The following is a 20,622-nucleotide window of genomic DNA, read 5'->3' on the forward strand; positions in this document are numbered from 1 at the left end:
GAAGCCTCAAGAGCCAAAGCAGAGATAATAATCCTGGATTTCTCTCTGACTCATCTTTTTCTTCTCCCAGGCCCTGGACATTTTTGTGCTGTTGAGCTCTGATCAGTGGTTGAGAATTCAGGCAGGCGCTGGTGGCTAGGCCACTTGAGGTGAGACTACTTTCCAATCTCTGCCTCCCGAAGGGGTCCACTCCATTGTTAACTAATTCTCAGGAAAGGCTTTACTGTGTCAAGCTGGAATGTACCTCAACAATGCTAGTTTATTCAGGCTATAAAATGGTTTTAAAACTGTGAGATGCACTTTGTGCATCTGAGAAGTTCATAAATAAATCACCTCTCAACTGCAAAAGGCTACCATTCCTTTTACAGGGAACACCTACAGATCAGTTTTATTTTTAAATTAAAACAATGAATGTTTAAGTAACTTGGACAAGCAAAGCACAGAACAAACAGCCAAGAAACATGAAAAATGACCATGCAAACATGAGAAATGCAAATTACAATAAGAGATCAATTTTTGCCTATTCGATGGCTAAGATGAAAAGTTAAGAATATCCAGTGTTGACAGGGATGTGAGAAATGGACAGTTCTATTCAGTGTTAACAGGGGTATAAATTAGCATAGTCCGTTTGAAGGGCACTTTGGCAAAAAGTAACATCAGTTGACCAGTTTTACTTCTAGGGATTTATTTCACAGATATACTTGTACCAGTATGGAAACATATGTGCAAAGATTCCCTTCAACATTATTGTCCATCAGCAGAATTTTCAAATGAATTATGATGAAAAAAAAACACATACATAATGGAATTCTAAAAAAAAAATGTTAAAAAAAAAAAAAAAAAAAACGTGGTTAATTTAGATATACAAGCATGGGAAAAGACAGAATACTGATAAACTGCTACGAAAAAAGCAAGTTACAGAACAGTATATAAAATGAAATTCTATTATAGAAAGAAAAACTATACATATATACGCATTAAAGTCTTGAAAGATAGAGACCAAAGTGTATAGTGGTGAAAAACTATGGAGAAAGAAAGGAGCAACAGAAGTTTCCATTTTCTATACAATTTTTTTCTGGTACATAATCATGTTATTACCTTTACAATGAAAAACAAAAAAAAACCCCACAATCCCAGAAAAGAGGAAGAAAACTTGGGCTACCTGACAATCTTCTGCAGAGTAAAGTCTTCCAGGGGCGTCTCTGAGTAGGAGTCACTCATGTGAAATACACTGACTCTTCCAATCTTCCCCAAGGGGAAGGAGACAGTCAGACCCTTCTTGGGAGTCACCTTCACCACTCGGCCCATGGCCACTTCCCCTTTCTCAAGCTTGTGAGGACCTGGTAGGAGAATGAACCTGACTCAGGGAAGAGGAAATGAGCCAAGAAAGAAGCTGGAATGCTGGCCAACCATAGGCTGGGGAAGGTGGAGGCCGCCCAGACCTGGGGTGTCTAGGCTGAGTGGATGAGAACGATCACAAAGACCCAGTTGACCAGGCCATGTGGTCAAGAATCCCAGGGCTGAGACTCAGACAGTGGTGGAGTAACACAGGCCTGAGAGCAGGGCCCCAACAGAAAACTTGTTTCAAGCAAGTTCCAAGCACACGAGGCTTTTTGAGGACTCCAATACTGAAGGCATCCTTCAACCTGGGCAAAAAATGAAGACACCTTCCCACTGCTTCCTACCCTCCTCCCTTCCCTGACCAGATACCCCACAGGTTGAATCCCCACACCTGTGAGTGAGAGACACAAGAAGGCCTTGGAGGGATCTCGGCCAACCACGGTGGCCTTCAAAGCTTGGCCAATCCGGAACTTCTTATCTGGATGTTTCAGAACCTGGAAGGTCAAGAAAAGTCCTCTGACATTGGAAGAAACGTCTATCATTTATCCAAACCATACAGCATTTAAGTCTCCATAGCAAGTATTTCCCAAACCAATCCCTGAATAAGCACACGGCTCCTTGTACCCACTGTGAACACACAGCAGAGCTTAGGGAGCCTGGGTTTCCTCTCCAGGGATCTCAAGCACACTGACCTTGAAGCTAAGAGACGTGAGCAATATGGGAATTCTCCCCCGGATGTCTGGAGCAATCTCCACCTCAAGCCATTTCTTAACCACGTTGTACTGGGAGGGAAAAACACAGGAGGAGAAATGGAATGGGACAGATACAAGCATTTCTTTTCCCTTCATTAAAACATAGACTTTCCTGAAATCCCAGGACCTAAAGGGCCCTAATCCCACACTTTCCCAAGGGACAGGAATCCACCCCTACAGCCCATTGCCCCTGCCCAACTCTACTTCTCTCAGGTTTCACACAGAATCTAGCTCACAGCCTTTCCTAGGCAGCAGAACGTGCACCCTTCCTGGTGCCTCAGCAGCTAAGCAGGTAAAAAAGACCTGCGAGGCCCTCAAGCAGCAGGACCATTACGTCTCAGCCTCCGCCAAGCTCAGCCGTGCCCAGAGACTGTTCACCAGCTTCAGTGGCCAACATCTTATTTCTAGACCAATTTAGATTTTGATCTTTCACTATTTACACAATGTTCTGCCCTAAACACACACCCCAATGTTCAAGTCAATTTAACAAAACATTTACCAAGCAGCCATTATGTACATGGCATGATAATGATAAATAAAAGCCAGGCCCTGCCTTCCAGGAGGTGACAGTCTACAAAGAATAAGCGAGTATGCAAATAGCTAGAGCAGCAAGCAACATGCAGGAAGTACAATATTGCTATGAGAACATACAGGAGAACTAGTAATAAGGGTTATCTGTGCTGGACCTTGAAGAATTGTAGGCAATAGGAATAGAGGGTACTCCAGGAGTAGAAATAAAGATAAGAAAGGAAAAAGAGGTTTTCAGCGTGAGGTTAGATTGTGAAGAGCCTTACATACCACTCTAAGGCATCCAGGGTGTATGGGTGTATGAACGTCCACAGACGACAAGTCACTAGAGATCAAGCACCATTGACAAGCTCAGACAGACAGTTATAGAAGAATGTGGCAGCAATGAAGAGTGGTCATTCTTCAAGGTCAAGCCCAGTCCAACTTTCTCTCTGATATATCCCAACCAGTACAATTCTCTCTGATCTCTTCCCTGTTTTGAACTCCTGTTCTACTTGGGGTTAGAACACACAATTTGGCACCCGATTACACATTGTTTTGCATCACATCTGCACTTTATGAAAGAACCTAAAATCCAACGTTACATTTATTTTAAAACTTTCTCTGATGTATTTTTCTTTCCATTTTGTACAATTAATCTATAAACATGTTGAATTGCGAGTTGCTTGCTAACTGCTTCATAAGCCATAAATTTATTTCCTCTATCAGACCAGCAGTTTTCTAGGAGCAGAGGCCTTATAAATTGCCTTCCATAGGCCAGCGTTGTAGGAAACACAGAACCAACATCTAGTGCTAATGGCCCTTGTTTCCAGCTTCTCATTTTCTTCTGAGAAACGGATGGATCTCATTGCAAGGTGTGCATTACTCACCTTCTTCAAGAAGCAAGTCACAGTCTGACCAGTCTGGTACTGTTTCATCTTCTCCAACGGGCTAACAGAGTGAGTGTTGAGAGCAGTATGACCATCCTTCTCCAGCTCACTGTTTGTAGGAAGGCAATGAAAAGAGTAAACCAAACTCTAGATAAGCTTCTTGCTTGAAACGATCTTCCCCAAGTGGCCATGGACTGATTGCATAGGACTCCCCAACTCATACACACCCTCTATGCCCCCATTTCCCTCCATAAAGGGGAATCTTCCCGATACCTGCCCATGAGCTAATCTTTTCCATTTCACTCATGTCGGTATGAACAAGCTGTAAAGTAAGTAGCCTACGATAACCTTTATAAATTTGCAAACACAATTGTTTTACTTCTTTCATAATACTTCAGCTATTGCTTTACAGTTTGCAGAAGTGCTTTCACAAGTAATCTCTCACTGAATGGGAAACACTCTCGTGTGAACTGGGCAGGCCAGATATCATTAAACTCATTTTATGCTACTGACCCAGGAAGTGAAGTCAGGGCTCTCTCCCCTGTGCCAGCTTGCTATTATCATTATCACTTCCTTGACTCTCTTTTTCTTCTCAGAAAAGCAACAGGGGAATGTGGTCTGAAAGTTATCAGCCCACATATCATTTCAAAGGAGTCGCAGAACTCCTACCCATCTAACCCAGCCCAGCTAATGCTTATGTAGTGAGAATGAAGAAATGTACTCACTCCATAGCTGACACCAGATGCCTCTACTATGGGCAGATCGTGTCCCCTCCCACCAACCAAGTGCATATGTCAAAGTACTAACCCCCGGTACCTCAGAATGTGGCTGTTTTTGGGGACAGGGAGTTTGAAGAGGTATTAAATGAGGTCATTAGGGTAGGCCTTACGCCAACATGTCTGGTTTCCTTATAAGAGCTTAGGCTACGACTCAATTAACAACAACAAAAAAGACTTGAATGGACATTTCTCCAAATAAGATACACAAATGGCCAACAAGCATATGAAAAGGTGCTCAACACCACTAGTCATCAAGGAGGTACAAATCAAACCCACAATGAGACAGCACCGCAATCTGTAAGGATGGCCATTATATTAAAAACCAAAAAAACAGAAGTGTTGGTGAGGATGTGGAAGAAATGGGAACCCTGCCTTGTATACTGTTCGTAGGGCTATAAAATCGTGCAGCCACTTCGAAAAACAGTAGGAACTTCCTCAAAAGATTAAAAATGTAACCACCATATGATCCATCATGCCTGCTTCTGGGCATATATCCCAAAGAATTAAAAACAGGGTCTCAATGTAATGTACAGCATAGGGACTGTCGTTAACACACTGCAATAACTGTATGATGACAGATAGTAATTGGACTTCTCATAGTACCATTTCATAATGCCTGAAAATATTGAATCACTATGTTGTACACCTGAAACTAATATAATAATGTCAGCTGTGATTCAACAAAAATTTGTATTAAAAAAAGAAAAGAAAATCTCAAAGAGGTATCTGTGCACCTACGTTCACTGCAGCATTACTCACAATACCCAAGATGTGGAAGCATCTGTCCACCGATGGATGAATGGATAAAGAAGGTGTGGTGTGTACATAAAATGGAATATTATCCAGCCTTAAAAAGAAGGAAATCCTGCTACACTACAACATGGATCAACCTTGAGGACGTTAATGCTAAGTGAAATAAGCCAGTCACAGAAGGACTGGGCATGACTCCATTTATATGAAGTACCTAATCGAACTCAAAGAAACAGTATGTAGAATGGTGTTGCCAGAGGTGGTGGGGAGGGGGAAACAGAGTTGATCAATGTATACAGTTTCACAGAAACAGACTCAGAGATACAGAGACAAAACTGGTTGCTAGATGGGAGAGGGGTTCGGGGATGGGAAGAAGGTAAAGGGATTAGAAAATACAAACTGGTGTACACAAAATAGTCACAAAATAGTCACGGGGATGTGAAATACAGTATGGGGAATATAATCAATAATGTTGTAGACTATGTAGGTGTCAGATGGGCACTGGACTTAGGGGGATCATTTCACAGACTGTGTAATGCCTGACCACCGCGCTCTACACCTGAAGCTGATGTAGAATAATATCTAATATTGAATGTCAACCATACATACACACACACACACACACACACACACGCACACACACGTGTTTATAGCCACGGAATGTAAAGTACAGCATAGGGGATACAGTCAATGGTACTGTAACAGTCACGAGTACATACAATGTCAGAGGGGTAGCAGACTTGGGGTGGGGTTATCACTTTGTGAGGGGTGTAAATGTAATCATTATGTTGTTTTGTGCACCAGAAACTAATATAAAAAAATAAAATTATAAAAATTAGGTGGCCAGTTAGCTCAGTTGGTCAGAGCGTGGTGCTCTTAACAACAAGGTTGCTGGTTCAATCCCCACATGGGCCACTGTGAGCTGTGCCCTCCACAGCTAGATTGAAAACAACTAAGTAACTTGGAGCTGATGGGTCCTGGGAAAATACACTTAAAATAAATTTTTAAAAAATACATATAAAATATAACTAATACTGTTGAAACTAAAAAAAAAAAAAAAATGGGTATAGAGTGTCAGTCATGCACACGCAAGATGAAGACAAAAAATTTCAAAAGGCTGTTATACAACAATGTGCATGTGGTTAACAACACTGTAATGTACACTTACATACTATCAAGGGTAAATTTATATTCTGTTTATATCACAATAAAACAAAAAAAAGAGAGGACATTAAGACAGATATATACAACGAGAAGACAATGTGAGGACAGAAAGAAGACTGCCATCCACAATTCAAAGAGAGAAACCTCAGAAGGACAAACCCTGCTGACACCTTGATCTTAGATTTCTAGCCATCAAAATTGTGAGAAAATAGATGTCTGCTGCTTAAGCCAAAAAACCACAAAAAATAAAACACACACACGCAATAGGTATGTGTTCTCCTTGTTTCTTTTCCCAAAATGACTTTCAACTGCCTCTCAGAACAGAATAACCACAAAAAGAGGAGGATAGGTAAAACTGAATTAACTGCTGAGAGAAAACTCACTGACCAGCAAGAAGTCCAGAGACACATTTTAAGACTCTTGAACTGCTCTAGTCGCTTAACTCCTGCACCTCCAAACGAGTAACTGAGTTCAAAGCATCTTATCTAGGTTCAGTGACCCTCCATAACCCTGAACTCAGCTCTAGTACAGGTGGCATTCTCTTTGTGGACAAGAACACAAAGTGGAGAATAAAAATATGACTACATTTCCTCAATACATAAATGTGTTTCCTCCTGACTTCAAAATATGTATTTTAAAACACAAGCATTAGAGAAATATGGCAATAATTCCACTATTATGTTTATATTATGCTTCTCAGGGGCCTTGATTAAAATAAGCAATAATACAACACAGGTGTGTGGAAGAGGTGGAAGATGTGCTCACGTTTATCTGTCCATCTCTCTGTGATCATAATTCTCCATCGCACACCTACTCAGTATATGCACCCATATCCAGGCCTGGCCCACACTGCTATAATCAAGTACCACCACTGTGGTTCACACCAGTCTCCCGAGACAAGAGGGTGGACCAGCAACAGCAGTGTTAATTCATGAGAGGTTCTAGCACTCTGAGGGTCAAGAACCATTTAGAATCGAGGTGGGTTATCTCTTGCATTATTCACTAATTTAAGATATCTACCGTTAGCTTCGATAAACTACTTGACCTAAACCCTTAATCAAGACACCACTCGACAGAGGTGAAGATACTGCAGAATACAATGACTTATATGATGATGTCTGTTTTCACAACCAAGACTGGAGGGGGACACAATCGAAATCTACAAAACTAGGGAGACCAGATTAAACAAATAGAAATGTGTGTTCCACCAAATCTCATTATTCTGGAACTAAAGGGCTTACTTTGAAGTTCCAAGAGTGTTGTTAGCATTTGGAACTCAATGTTCCAGGAATATTTCCCTATCTCAGATACCAGCTTCTCCAAAGTACTCCATTTCAATTCTAATCCCTTCAGGACACTGACCAAACCTTATCCCCTGAAAGTTACGTAAGAGGCCCTTCCACAACAACCCTAGGCGCATAAGTCTTACGATCTGGATGGATACCAGGGCCATCCCTGCAAAGCCATTTTCACAGTCGTGTGTGCCTAGCTTCATTCATTGATGACTTATCAATTTTGAGAGGCTGAGGTTTTGTTTTTGTTTTTGTTTTATGGAGGAAGAAGCAGCAGATAGGCCCATAGATCAAAATGCTTAAGATCCTCTGAAAAAATGATCCCAGGCAAACTGGACCCACTGCTACATGGAACTACTAGTTCTCCTCTACTCAGAATCCCTCCTGGAACACCCCTCTGCAGAATCCACTAACGCATGACCTAAAATTCCAGAGAACAGGTATTCTTGGCTACATGCTATTTGTTTAAGAGAATCATGGAGTTCTAGAAAATTGGGTTGAGAGCAGAAATGTTTCCTTTTGTTACATGCCTACAAACAGAACTGCTATCCAGCAAGCCTTTAAATAATACTTAAGCCCTGAATACAGCTTTCACATTAATTTTCACATAATCCCATTAACTAGCCTTCTGAGAGCCAAATAGCCCTACTAGAGAAATTAAGTCAACCAGGACAGAGAGGCAAAGGAAGTCACAACACTGGGACCATTAAGACCAGAACTCAGGTTCCTGACTCTAAAGCCCAGTACTCTTTCCACAAGACCTCACTAACCATGCTCATCGGGGTCCCCTCACCTTGGCCGAATACTCAGCTCCGGGATGGTTCGAATAAATCTGGGATGACTTATTGGAAGAAACCTGGAGAAACAAATGAGGTCAAATCAGTTCTCTTATTCTCTGTAATACCACATTCGGGCGATCAGAGTTTCTCTACACCAAACTGCTTTAAAAAGCCACCTGCTCTACTGCCATACTGTGGCCCACTGGTGCTACGTCAGGCCTGAGGGTTCCCACCCTCATCCTTTGTGGCACATGTTAAAAAGCTGGCTCACCTGATCTTTTAGGATTATCATACAAAACCCTGAAAGGCACTGTCCTTACAGACTATATATTCCAACTCTTTCATTCTACAAATTAGGAAAGTGAGGTCTTGAGAGAAATGACTTACTCAAGATTCCAGTTACTGAAATTAATACGCAAATTACTGACTAGACTTTTAATATTTTTTTTTTCTCTTCTTAGGATAGCAAGAGTATTTACTACAATAACATTGTAACGAGAATTAAAGTAAATGAGTATAATCAAGGTATGCAGGGAAGAACGAGTTCTAACAACCCGATACATACTGAGTATTTGTCAGGCAACCTGTGAGGCACGTTACACCCTAGATGTTCTCTCACTCTTCACAAAGGCCCTAAAAGGTAGTCACTACCATTACTCTCACTTTACACATTAGGAAAATGAATCTCAGAGTTAAGTAACTACTTAACTCATGGTCACATAATCTTCAATGGCAAATCTGGAACTCAAACCCAGGTCTGACTCTAAACCAACGCTCTTAACCACAACACAAATAACACTATTTTTTAAAAAGACACATAAAAGGATTATTTGGTGAATGTTTTTGTTACTAAAAGAAAACCTAATTGATGAGCAACTTTGTGAAATTTGCCTCGGTTGCCATTCCTTCTCCCACAATTACAACAATCTCCCTTCAAAGCTGCGCATCCCCTAAAGGCTCCTTACTTGAATGTCTTCATGTCTCGCCCACCAATCACTCGGGCAGTGACCGTCTTCCCAACTTTCAGTTTGGCAGTAGGAGACGTGCCCTCTGGAACGTCATCGAGGATGTGCGAGGCATGAATACAGCCAATGATGCCGTCTTCCAGGGTCACCACCACATGCGTGGGCTTAATGGACTTGACGGTCCCTGTGACCATGTCCCCAATGGACAGGGTGTGCTTCTTTACAGTCCCTACAAACACTGCTGGATACACTTCGTCGTCCTCGTCGACCGTCTCAGAGTCCTTCCGGGTCTGTCTCATGGTCCTCTTAGCAGCTGGCCCCTCAACTGCCAAAAGAAGACCGGTCACTCCCGGTTCTGTGGTCTTGAGGGTGAGGGAGACACCCTGTCCCACCTGCAACTTCTCCGAGTCAAAGCGGAAGGTGTCATTGAGGTGAGAGGTCAGGGAGAAAGCAGCCAGGTGGCCAGTCTCTACCAAGGAGGCAACTGCGAAGGACTCCTCCAAGTGCTGCACAATCGCTTGGTATTCATTGCCTTTCTTCAGCTGGAAAACAGAGGAAACCCACACCCCCACTTTGTACAGAGCACACACACTCGGTCACAGTGGGTGGGACTGGGGCAACCCTTTGGAGTCCAAGGGCCCCAATGCCCATCTGGGTTTTAATAAAGTAGCCTTCACTCCCTCGACCTAGCTTTCCCCTTCTCTACATTGAGGTGACTTGACTATATGCAAAGTGCCACATCAGAATCACCTAGAGTTAGCTTTTGTTTTGAATTCAGATTCCGAGGTCCTATCCCAGAACTAGTGAAATCAGAATTTTAAGTTACTTAGGTGATTCTGATGCACAGCCAGGTGACCTCTGATGGTTCTCCAGCTTTAAGACACTGGCTCCTGACTCTAGTCCTGCAGTTTTCCAGCCCATTTATTTACTTTCATTCAACAGATAAGAGTTATTACTGAAAGCTTACTGTGCGCAAGGCATTTAGTCTACCTTCCCCCAAACTGCTCACGTCCTGATATGCACCAGCTTCACCTAGATGATGAAATGGAATAAGGACCTGCTAGAACACTTAGTGAGGGTTTTCTATTTCTCTTTGTCTTTCAAAGTCTTAAAATTATAAGCAACTAGAGATTAAGGATTATATCTATGTAATGTTCTGTACTATACCCTATGCAATTAGGTGCTTAATACCGTATTTTGCCATGTATAATGCGCTCCTATGTATAATGTACACCCACATTTTTGGCCCAAACTTTCCGGGGGGGGGAAAAAGTCTTTCATTTTAATATTTTTAATTCAGTTTTATTTGTTTACACTTAGGTACTTGTTTTTTTGTATTATAAAAGAATTTTAGAGATTGTTAGACTGCAGGAGCGGAGCAATGCCTAAATCAAAGGAACTTGTTTCTTCAAGCTCTTCTGGCAGTGATTCTGACAGTGAAGTTGACAAAAAGTTAAAGAGGAAAAAGCAAGTTACTCCAGAAAAACCTGTAAAGAAGCAAAAAACTGGTGAAACTTCAAGAGCCCTGGCATCTTCTAAGCAGAGTAGCAGCAGCAGAGACGATAACATGTTTCAGATTGGAAAGATGAGGTACGTCAGCGTTCGAGACTTTAAAGGGAAAGTCCTAATTGACATTAGAGAATATTGGATGGATCCAGAAGGTGAAATGAAACCAGGAAGAAAAGGTATTTCTTTAAATCCTGAGCAGTGGAGCCAGCTGAAGGAACAGATTTCTGACATTGATGATGCAGTAAGAAAACTGTAAAATCAGAGCCATATAAAACCTGTACTGTTCTAGTTGTTTTAATCTGTCTTTTTACATTGGCTTTTGTTTTCTAAACGTTGTTTTCCAAGCTATTGTATATTTGGATTGCAGAAGAATTTGTAAGAATACTTTTTTTTAATGTTCATTATTAAAAATGTTCTGAATGAAACTAATTGTCAACTTTATTAAGGAAGATTTCTTTGTGCCCACCACCTAGTGTAAAATAAAATCAAGTAATACAATCTTAAAAAAAAAAAAAAAAAAAAAAAAAAAAAGAATTTTAGCATTTATTTTTTACCATACTATGTTACAAAAAATTTCATGTACTGGTAACAAATTTACAATATTTATGCATCACAAAAGGCCAAGAACTCTGTGTTGTTGCAAGTTTGTCATAAGTTCAACAAAACCCATTATCATTTTCCAGGGTATTATTTTGCATACGGATATTGTTATTGATTCCTAGAGTTACACTTTTAACTCATAAATAAAAGAATTAAAAGAAATAAAAGAATTAAAAACATTTATATAGATATGGAATTAGTACTACCCGTGTATAATGTGCATCTTTATTTTCCCCTCACAAATTTGGGCAAAAAAGTACACAGTACACCTGGCAAAATATGGCACTTTGGACCATGACCAAATACATATGGTATCCAGAGCAAAATACTGCTAATTTTGAGATCTCCCTCATATCCATTCTTCTCTCACACCAAAGTGTTCAGGAGAGGGTATAGTGAGCAGTGTAGAGATCAGAACTACCCACAGGCATGTTATGTTTGGTTCATATGATGTTTAAAAAAAAATAGTTTCCAACATTTCTCACATTTATTTCAAATAAAAATCCAAGTTCTGCTTTCTCTTTAAAAAATCAAATACTTAGCAACACTAGACCCAGATATTCCGACCAATGATAGATGGAAAGGAATGGTCTGCCCCTTGGTGGGCAGTGCATGCACTCTGCAATCTGTCAGAGGCCTGCTACTGCTACTCTCTACCCCGTCTGTCCACTTCACTCATTTACATGGCCTGCTAGGCCCCAAAGACAGGGTGACCATAAAATGTATCATCTGAAGCAGAGTAAACGTTCGTGTTATTCATAGCTACACCAGGATAAAAGGCATAACTGGGAATGACGCATATGAACCCAGGCAGACGGTCACCCAGGCATTTGTGTTAGAACCCCCGGCAAAGTGTGTGGGTTGAAGGAGTGGGTAAGGCCTTTCAAACCATGGAAATGAAGCCATTGGCAAGCTTACCTTTTTAGTTTTTCTATTCACCAAATCATGGTACAGGGAAACATGTACTTCCAACTTCAACATGTCAACATTTAAGATCACAACCTTCTTTTTCTGGCCCGATTGCACCTCCTGCCCTGTAATGCAGAACCAAACATAACACGCTCACCCCCCTGGAGCTTAGGGGAGGGACACAGCCTCTCTCCAAGAGCACTGTAAGCCCTTAGGCACAAAAACAAAAGAGGACACAAGTCGAGTCTATATGGACTAGGGAAACAAAGGGTCTGGCTCCCGTAATTCAAGTTCAGGTATGCCTTAATTTATGCAACCTGATATATAAAAATCTTGATTTCCCCAATTATAATAATCCAGGATTCATACCTAAATCTTCTTTAGAATGTTGTCAGTTGTCCTGATTTGCATTCACATAAGATACCCATGCCAAACGTGTCTACTGCATCAGTTCACTTACTCTATATATTTGGAAACTCTGTATCCAGGAAGAGGGAGCAATGGGAAAAGAGTTTCCCCCACCAACCATGATAGGCAAGACCGGTGCACTCACCTGCTCGATGATATTTGCTAGCTCTCAGGACCAGGCCAGGCACTGGGCCCGCACAGAACACCACAGAACCATCTTCCAACACCTCCTGCACTTCTAAGTCAAGGACCATCCCTGGGGTCATTTCAGCCAGTGTCTGGATCAACTCAGAGTCTGCCAGAGATTCAAAGGAAACAGGAAGGAGCAAGATGAAACAACCTTCTTACCCTTTTCCTTTGGAAATGTGCTGCCACGCAGAGGGCAGTGAAACACTGGAACCACTGTGAAAATTAAATCACTTTTGACAAAACGTCCAATAGCCATGAAAACTCCTATCACAGAGAGAGACCTACGCCTCCCTTGCTAACCCTACCTGGCCATGATTCAAGAAAATAACCAGCAAACACCAGAAACACATGCTTTCCTTTGGTTTCTGAATTTTCATTCTTTCTGTTTGGAATCTTCCCTCTCAAGCTTCTGATTCCCAATTCCCATCAGGACTCCAACAATCCTACACGTTTCAAAACTTAGGAGGGTCAGAATAACAGTCCCTCAGGAAGTCTTCCAGCAGGTCCCTGTTCCATTTTATCATCCACTACATATTTGTTGAATAAAGGAACAAAAAGTGAAGAGGTGACTGGATTCACAACAAATGCAAACCTGCGGTCACAGGACTAAGGGAAACTGTGCCTCTGGATGGACAGGAGCACAGGGGGACTTCCGGGATGCTAATCATGACCTTTACTTGAATCTGGGTGGTAGTTAAACAGGGGTGTTCATTTTATAAAATAAACATTTACTGAGCTGTACCCTAAATGACTTTTGCATTGTCTATAGGTCATATTCCCATTTTTAAAAGTTTGCCAAATTTTTTTTTAATACCTGGGAAGCCCTTTGGAACATAAGGCATAAGGTACAAGGCACACTGCCCAGCCCGGCCCTCATCCTCTGCCCTCCTGTCCCTACCTCGGTTGCTCATGAGACTGCGCACGCCCTGCCGCTCCTCCAGGCACTGGCTCAGGAGGAGGAGGCTGGTGCTGGCCAAGTCCCCCACACAGCAGTCCGACAGCCGCAGGGACAGCAGCATGCGCTGCTTCTCCTCGTCCACGTTGGTCACCTTCGCAACTACTGTCTGCCCCTCAACAAAGTGGTCCCTGGTGGAGGTCACAAACTTGTCACTCATGATCTAAAGGAAAGAATGAGCAGAAAATGAAGAAAGGAAAGGAAGTCTGTATTAAAACAAGCCACTTAACGTACCTGGGAAGGGCTATGGAGAGGGTAATGGGACCCAGGAAGTTCCCACCAGCCCCCTCTAAGTTCAGCTCTACTCTCCTTCCATAAAAACACAGGAGAGGCCCTGGTGGCCCAACCCAGCCTTCTAGAAGGCACCCAGCCAAGAAGACACGTTACTGGCACGCCAGAGGGACACCAAGCTGTACATGTCTCTAACACCCACTGGCAACTCTCTGCCTCTCACTATGCATGTTTCTGGGGCCCTCTCCTCTGCTCCCATTTTTAAAGTTGTTCTGGCAGAAGATGCAAATGACATTTGTCCCGGCAAAGCATCAGGGAGACAAATGTATAGAAGGGAAGACATATTTATGAATTATCTATGGCAGGAATAAGCTACAAGCCATTTGCTCACAACTGTCTTACACTGACTTTTGGTAAGTCTACTCCCAGATCTGGTCTCAGTATACTCAGCAGGAATGAAGGGTTCTACTATGGGATTACTAGAATTTTCTCCAGTCTGAAAAGTTTGCAATTCAATGATGGAGGGGTAGAGGTAGTAATTTCAAGGGTATTTTGGTACCATAACACCTCAAAAACCACAGGAGGCTGGAAAACCTGTAATCAGCTGCTTAAGAAAATCAATTTCCATGTCTAACATGCTGAGGATAAAAACAAGTTCAGTGTCCTCACAGGAGACTGAAGTCTCAGGGCCACCATCCACCTAATCAACACTACAGTTAAAGTAGAAAAGGTGCCCCTTCCTCCAGGAGGACACAGTCCCGAGCCAAGACACAGCTGGGTGAGAGGAGCGTGGACTGAATCTCAGCTCCACACGCCTCAGCCAGCTGCCTTTATGTCTTGCCCCTAAAAATCTTTCAAGGGATTAAGTATCTTGCTCCTTCCCACCAACCCTCAGGCTCCACGACCCTGTGCCCTTGTGCATAGAGGTGAACTTACAGCTTTGGGGGCCAGTCCACTAAGACCTGAGGGGAACTGGACGAACACACCGTAGTCCTTGATGCTCTTCACAAAACCAATAAGCAGCATTCCAGGATGGATTTCTGAGAAGCCCTTGGGATCCTGGCCACCCTCCACTGTGGAGACCAAAGCTGGCTTCCTGCAAAGGAGCTAGTGGTACTTCATCAAGGAATATTCCAGAAAGGGCAGATGAAATTTCCTTTGTCCACTCTACACCTTCCGCTACTACCGTGATTCTCTCAATGTGCAGACCAATAGCAGCAGCAGCATCACACAGAACTTGTTAGAAATGCAAATTCTTAAGCACCACCCCAGACCTATGAATTAGAAACTGAGGTGGGGCCCAGCAAGCTGTGTTTGAACTGGCCCTCCAGGTGACTCTGATGTGCACTAAAGTTGGACGATCGCTGTTTTATTCCTTTCCTTATTAACTCATTTCCAGATTACTGAAAGGGACCAAAAAGGGAATGGCTCATCCCTGTGGCTTGGCAGCTGGACTGGCCATGATGCTTCCTCCACAATCTTCCCGTTCACCAACCCTATTTCACCTCCTACGTCAATCTTCACTCTAAGGAGATTTCATATCCTGTGAGAAAACGAGGCAAAAGGAAAAACACCCTTCAAAACACCCACACCAAAGCCAAAGGGAATATTGTGAGCCCCGTATCTCTTGGTGGGGGGCAGAGAAGTAATTAGTTCAATTCATAATTAGTTCAATTCAAGGGGCAAACACTGAGTGATCCGAGAAGGCCAGACGTGCTACTGGGAATATCCGCTGGGTCTGGCAGGCCATACCACCTATTCCCCAACACCCTGGACTCCCACCCTAACCTCACTACCAGTATCTGCTGGCAGGACTTCAATCTCACTTTTACTTTCCACCAGGAAATTAGAAGGAAAGCTCAGGCTTGCTCACTGGTTAGGTTTTATGGAGGAGGTATTTCTACAGTCACACGGCCGACTTTCTTCTAGGGAGTTTCCAACTAAGAGCACAGCCCAATCCATACTTTCCCCCCAAGAATGCTGATGGTTCCCCTGCTTTCTGTGGCTCCCCAAATACCGGTAAAGGATACAACATGTCCTTCACTCTGGCTCAGACACAGGACTCGGTGAAGGGTGTCACCGGCCTGGAGCCAGTGGTACAACAGTGGGCCATTGGCGACGTGGTCCGACAGATGAGACGTGGGGAGAAAAGCAGGGATGTTGTGGGGCAGGACAGCCACCTCCAGCCCATCTGTGGACTTTTCTAAAACCTTCACATCCACCAACTACCCAGGGAAGAAAAAGACAAAAATTAGCATTTGTCTTGGGCAGAGAAAGCAACCTCGTCTGAGTCGGGAGGAGATGAGAGGCATCAAATTCCAGCACTAGGGATCAGAGAGGTCAAATCGGAAAAGCAGCTTTCTTTCACAGCCCACACCACCACTTCGAAGACCTAGCAGGCACACACACGCACACACCAGGACCCATTTGTGCATTCCCGTCACTCCTCTCCCAAGTCCCTCCACTGGGTCTCAGAGGACAGGCAGCCTTGTAGAACGGCCCTAGGGACCAGGAAGGAAAGAGCAGCAGTACACTGCTGAAAAGCCACATCATGACAGAACTTTCCTTTCCTGGATAGCTTCCACTTGCTCTGACACACAGGAAAAAATATGAGGTTCTATGTGAAGAACCTTAACTCTCTCTGGTCCCAGAATCTTAGAATCTACCTCAATCCTTCCCCTGCATGGATTCCATACCCCAAGTGTCAGTGGTACTCTGCTCTTGGCCACTGTAAACTAAAATAATTTGTCTGGATCAGCCCAGGTACCTGCCCAACGTGAACGGCTTTTCTTTTCTTCTGAGTGTGTCCCACACGCTCTTTCTCTGGATCACTCAACAGCTTGAAGGACAAGAGCATCCTCTCTTTGGATGGCTCACAGTTCAGCACCACAACCTTCACCACCTGGCGAGAGAGCACACCTGCTTGGCTACCTCCTCCCAGCAGGCCTGTAGGGCCTGAGAAAGGTGCCCTCCACGAGCACCGCAAAGGCCTTGGGAGATCCACCCAGACCCTGGATCAGACCAGAACGCAGTGGAAAAAAACGTACAGAGAGATACACAGAATTCCTCAAGTCAGCCTTTGGGTGAAAGAAAGACATGAATCAATTTTTTGGTACAACCCCAAGTTTTAAAAAATTATTTTTCCCAGAAAGACCCAGATTCACTAGTTTCATGGCACTGCCCCCTGGTGGTGACATGACAGTGGCCTCAGAACAACTTCTGATATGAAGGACAGCAGCGTTGTTACAGGTAAAGATTAGTTTCTTCAAGCCTGTGGGCCTGAGGTCCACTAGTTTGCCAGCTTCCATTGAATCCCCTTGAGGATTTCTCTGTTCTGTTCCCATCTCCACGTGGCTGGCTCAGGCTCTCTTCCTCATCCCTTAAAAAGCAGCCCTCCATACGACTCCTTCAGATCTGTGTTCATGGGGTCAGCACGGGTAGGGCCCTGCCTGGGGGAAGGTTACCTGGCCAGTGTAAAAGACCTTCTCTGGGTCGGGGACATACTCGGCACTGAGCTCGTGCTTGGGCACCAGTCCTTGCACGTCATTGTAGAACTTCACAAGGCAGCCATAGTCCTTGACCCTGAGGATGAAGCCATGTGTCTGCAGACCGGGCTTGGCATCCTCATAGCAGGTCACGGCAGGCAGTTTGGACTCAACCAGGGTTTTCTTCAGGGTCATCATCAGTTTCTTGGCTTCAGGGTCACAAAGCAAAACCTAGGGGAAGGGGATCATCATCAGACCTGCCATCAAGCTCCCTATTATCAAGAGAGCCACTGAGCTGGTCTCTGTGACCCGCCTGAACCCAAAGGCCAGGGCCAGTCCCTAAGCACCTACTATCTCTTTCCCTCCAAGAATAATCTCAACCACACGCTCCCTGCTTCCTGCTGGACGCTCTAGGGAGTATCCATCTCTATTTCAAAGGTACTCCTCCCATAAGCTCCCTCAGGGGCCTGCAACAGTACTCATCCCCTCTCTGTACCTCCAAAGTCTTGCTTCCACACTGCCTTAGCTCCTTCCTAGACCACCAACCTCTTGTCTAACAGAAAGAATGACTGAACCAAATTACCACCTCAGTACTGCTGGATGTTAGCTATAAACTAAGACTGAGAGACCCAACAGTCTCTCCTCCCTCAGAAGGGCATCTCCTTGAGGGCAGAGAAATTCCTCTCCTTCTAACCTCTTGACCCCACTACTATAAAATATTTTGCCAATAAGAAATCAATCTCTTTGTTGACTCACTAATAGTGAAATAAAATAAAAATAAGAAAATCTAACATTCTGGGTGCCTGCACACACCAGGCCCTATACTAAGCATTGTATATTATCATATCTAATCTCACAACTTTGTGAAGCTTCTCTTGGGATTCAAACGTTTGTTATAAACCACTCGATTTTGGCAGCTTTGTTTGGCCTATATCTGTGCCTAACACACTCCTTGCTCCTCCTCACCTTTCCCAATCCTACCCATCCTTTCTAGCCTACCTGTGCCAGAAATCTAGAAGACATTATTGGCACAAAGAGCTGAATTTGAAAACTGGTTTCATCATTTATTAGCTGTGTGACTTTGGGCATGACACGTGGCCCTCCCATGCTTTAATATCCCCACCTGCAAAATGAGGTTAACAACACTTACTTTACAGGGTCGTTTTACAGATAAAACGAAATAATGAATGTCATGTGCCTATCACAGCAATTGGCATAGAACATATTACATGGCAGTTGCTATTGATACCATTGATGACTCATGGGGCTGCACCCCAGGCTGCCCTTCCCTTTCTGAGATAGGACCACAGCATGAAGCCTGCACCAAACCATGTGGCGCAAGGTCACATACTGGCCTCTGCTCTCTTCATGGATGGACATTGTAACTCTCAATTATGCTAAACAATTCTCGAGGGGAGGGACCCAGTTTTCTCTTCCCAATGCCAGGAACAGCACAGCAGACACTACGTGGTTATTTTGTGGGAAAGAGCAGAAACTTAGCTAAGAAGCAGTACTCTCTTCCCATCTGGCCAAAACCCCAACAGAGACCCTTTAGGAGGCTCACCCGGCACATGACCTCATCCCCAATGTGGTACTTCTTCTCTGGATTCTTCATTGGGATGTCAGCCAGGTGCATGGGAGGTACCAGGCCCCTGATGTACTCAGCCACCTTCACCAGAATCCCATACGGCTTTATGGTCAGCACTGTGCCCTAGGGAGTCCCAACAAAAGACGCCATGATGCTGCAAGACGGTCTTTCCTCCATCTCTTACAATAAAGCACGTCACACCTCTCTTTTGAAGCCCAGTTTCCCGGGCTAACGGTTCCTATTATTCCAGATCTCACAGGGGTAAAGCACACACCCACACTGACCTGGGTGCAGTCAGGTTTATTTGTGGGAACCTTCATATCTTTTTGTATGAGCACGTTCTTTCTGTCTGCCTTACAAGCACATTCTCTAAAGGAGGAGACCATGTCTCCGAAAAAATGAACTCTACATATACATATATAAAGGGGAGCTGCTCAATTGGGACTAAATGGATAGACAGGAGAGGCAAGTGGAACTGGCTTCTTACTAATATTCCAGGTGGCTCAATTATCATAGACCTAAATTTTGACCTGGTCTATTAAACACCATCAAATTCCAGGGTTTATAACCTACTTCCTCTGTAGTTGAGTGGTGCTAGTAAGACCTTACCTTGAAATTAATTACAAGTTATCAAAGGGAAGAAAAGAAAGTCCAGTTAGCAGGCAGAGGCAAGGAAAAAGATTTTAAATGTGTTCACATGAAAACTAATGAGCTGACAGTTAGATGGTGAACTAAAGAATGTCTGAAGCTGGGGGAGTACCTAATTATATGCTAGAGGTCTTACCTTTACCAATGCCCCAGGTTTGATGTCATGATATCTAAGGTACTGAGCTTCAATAATAGACCTAGAACAAAAGGAAGATATGAGATTAAATAAATGGGGGCAGAGCCTACCTGAAATTCAGGGCTATCAAAACCATGTTGGCAGGAAAGGAAACCTTGACCAAGCCAGGCCAGGAGAACCCAAACGCACACCCACCCAGAAGCACACCTCCACCTGGCCACGTGTTGATGACAGACTTACGTCTGCAGAGAGAGCAAAACCAGTTCATCCATCGGGCTGTAGTCGATGATTCTACATTTGTGAGTGTTCCCCGGCTTGAAGGCCTCAGGATTGAAGGCGTTCTTAGAATCAGAGAGATGGCTGAGCTACAAAGAGCCAAGTGATTAAGGAAAGCCAGAGGCAACAGACCTGAGGCAATGAGACACTAAGGCACACAGAGATGACAACACATGTGTCCCCTACCATAAAAACAGTGCTCTGACTACCTGTTAAAAAAATTCCTCTAACTAAACAACTGCTCTTTACCATCACAGAATTTCTGTGTCAGAGAACAGTCTAGGTCATGGGTCAGCAAACCACAGTTCACAAGCTGGTAACTATTTCTGTAAACTAAAATTTTATCAGAACACAGCCATGCCCATTCATGTACATCTGTCTATGGCTGCTTTCAGCCTACAAGCACAGAGTTGAATTTAAGATTTTATTACAAAATATTAACACAAATACCTGGAATGAAGAGACAACA

The 20,622-nt window shown here is 43.6% G+C and overlaps 2 protein-coding genes across 5 annotated transcripts in view; one reads left to right on the forward strand and one right to left on the reverse strand.

Annotated features, from left to right (window-relative positions):
• The window catches only part of PDCD11 (programmed cell death 11), a 42,897-nt gene that overhangs the window by 7,953 nt on the left and 14,322 nt on the right, over positions 1 to 20,622 (reverse strand). For all 4 annotated transcript variants that reach the window (XM_081075106.1, XM_081075104.1, XM_081075105.1 and 1 more), the window contains exons 10-25: positions 20,118 to 20,242; positions 19,878 to 19,938; positions 19,070 to 19,216; positions 17,485 to 17,736; positions 16,788 to 16,922; positions 16,051 to 16,245; positions 14,957 to 15,127; positions 13,733 to 13,952; positions 12,791 to 12,940; positions 12,247 to 12,362; positions 9,220 to 9,761; positions 8,269 to 8,331; positions 3,491 to 3,599; positions 2,034 to 2,123; positions 1,733 to 1,835; positions 1,163 to 1,340 (exon numbers count right to left, since the gene is read on the reverse strand). In XM_081075106.1, the coding sequence (XP_080931232.1) occupies positions 1,163 to 1,340; positions 1,733 to 1,835; positions 2,034 to 2,123; positions 3,491 to 3,599; positions 8,269 to 8,331; positions 9,220 to 9,761; positions 12,247 to 12,362; positions 12,791 to 12,940; positions 13,733 to 13,952; positions 14,957 to 15,127; positions 16,051 to 16,245; positions 16,788 to 16,922; positions 17,485 to 17,736; positions 19,070 to 19,216; positions 19,878 to 19,938; positions 20,118 to 20,242 (2,657 nt within the window). The remainder of the gene's footprint in view (positions 1 to 1,162; positions 1,341 to 1,732; positions 1,836 to 2,033; positions 2,124 to 3,490; positions 3,600 to 8,268; positions 8,332 to 9,219; positions 9,762 to 12,246; positions 12,363 to 12,790; positions 12,941 to 13,732; positions 13,953 to 14,956; positions 15,128 to 16,050; positions 16,246 to 16,787; positions 16,923 to 17,484; positions 17,737 to 19,069; positions 19,217 to 19,877; positions 19,939 to 20,117; positions 20,243 to 20,622) is intronic.
• Positions 10,580 to 11,226, forward strand: LOC308508450 (activated RNA polymerase II transcriptional coactivator p15). Its single transcript, XM_081075110.1, has one exon. It carries the CDS (start codon positions 10,601 to 10,603, stop codon positions 10,982 to 10,984), a length of 384 nt encoding a protein of 127 aa, XP_080931236.1. The 5' UTR covers positions 10,580 to 10,600; the 3' UTR covers positions 10,985 to 11,226.

Source organism: Rhinolophus hipposideros (genome assembly GCF_964194185.1).
Source record: "Rhinolophus hipposideros genome assembly, chromosome: 15".
NCBI classification, from domain to species: Eukaryota; Metazoa; Chordata; class Mammalia; order Chiroptera; family Rhinolophidae; genus Rhinolophus; species Rhinolophus hipposideros.

Coding starts and splice junctions, on each gene's coding strand:
- LOC308508450 (XM_081075110.1), top strand. CDS start 10,601: ATGCCTAAATCAAAGGAACTTGTTTCTTCAAGCTCTTCTGGCAGTGAT.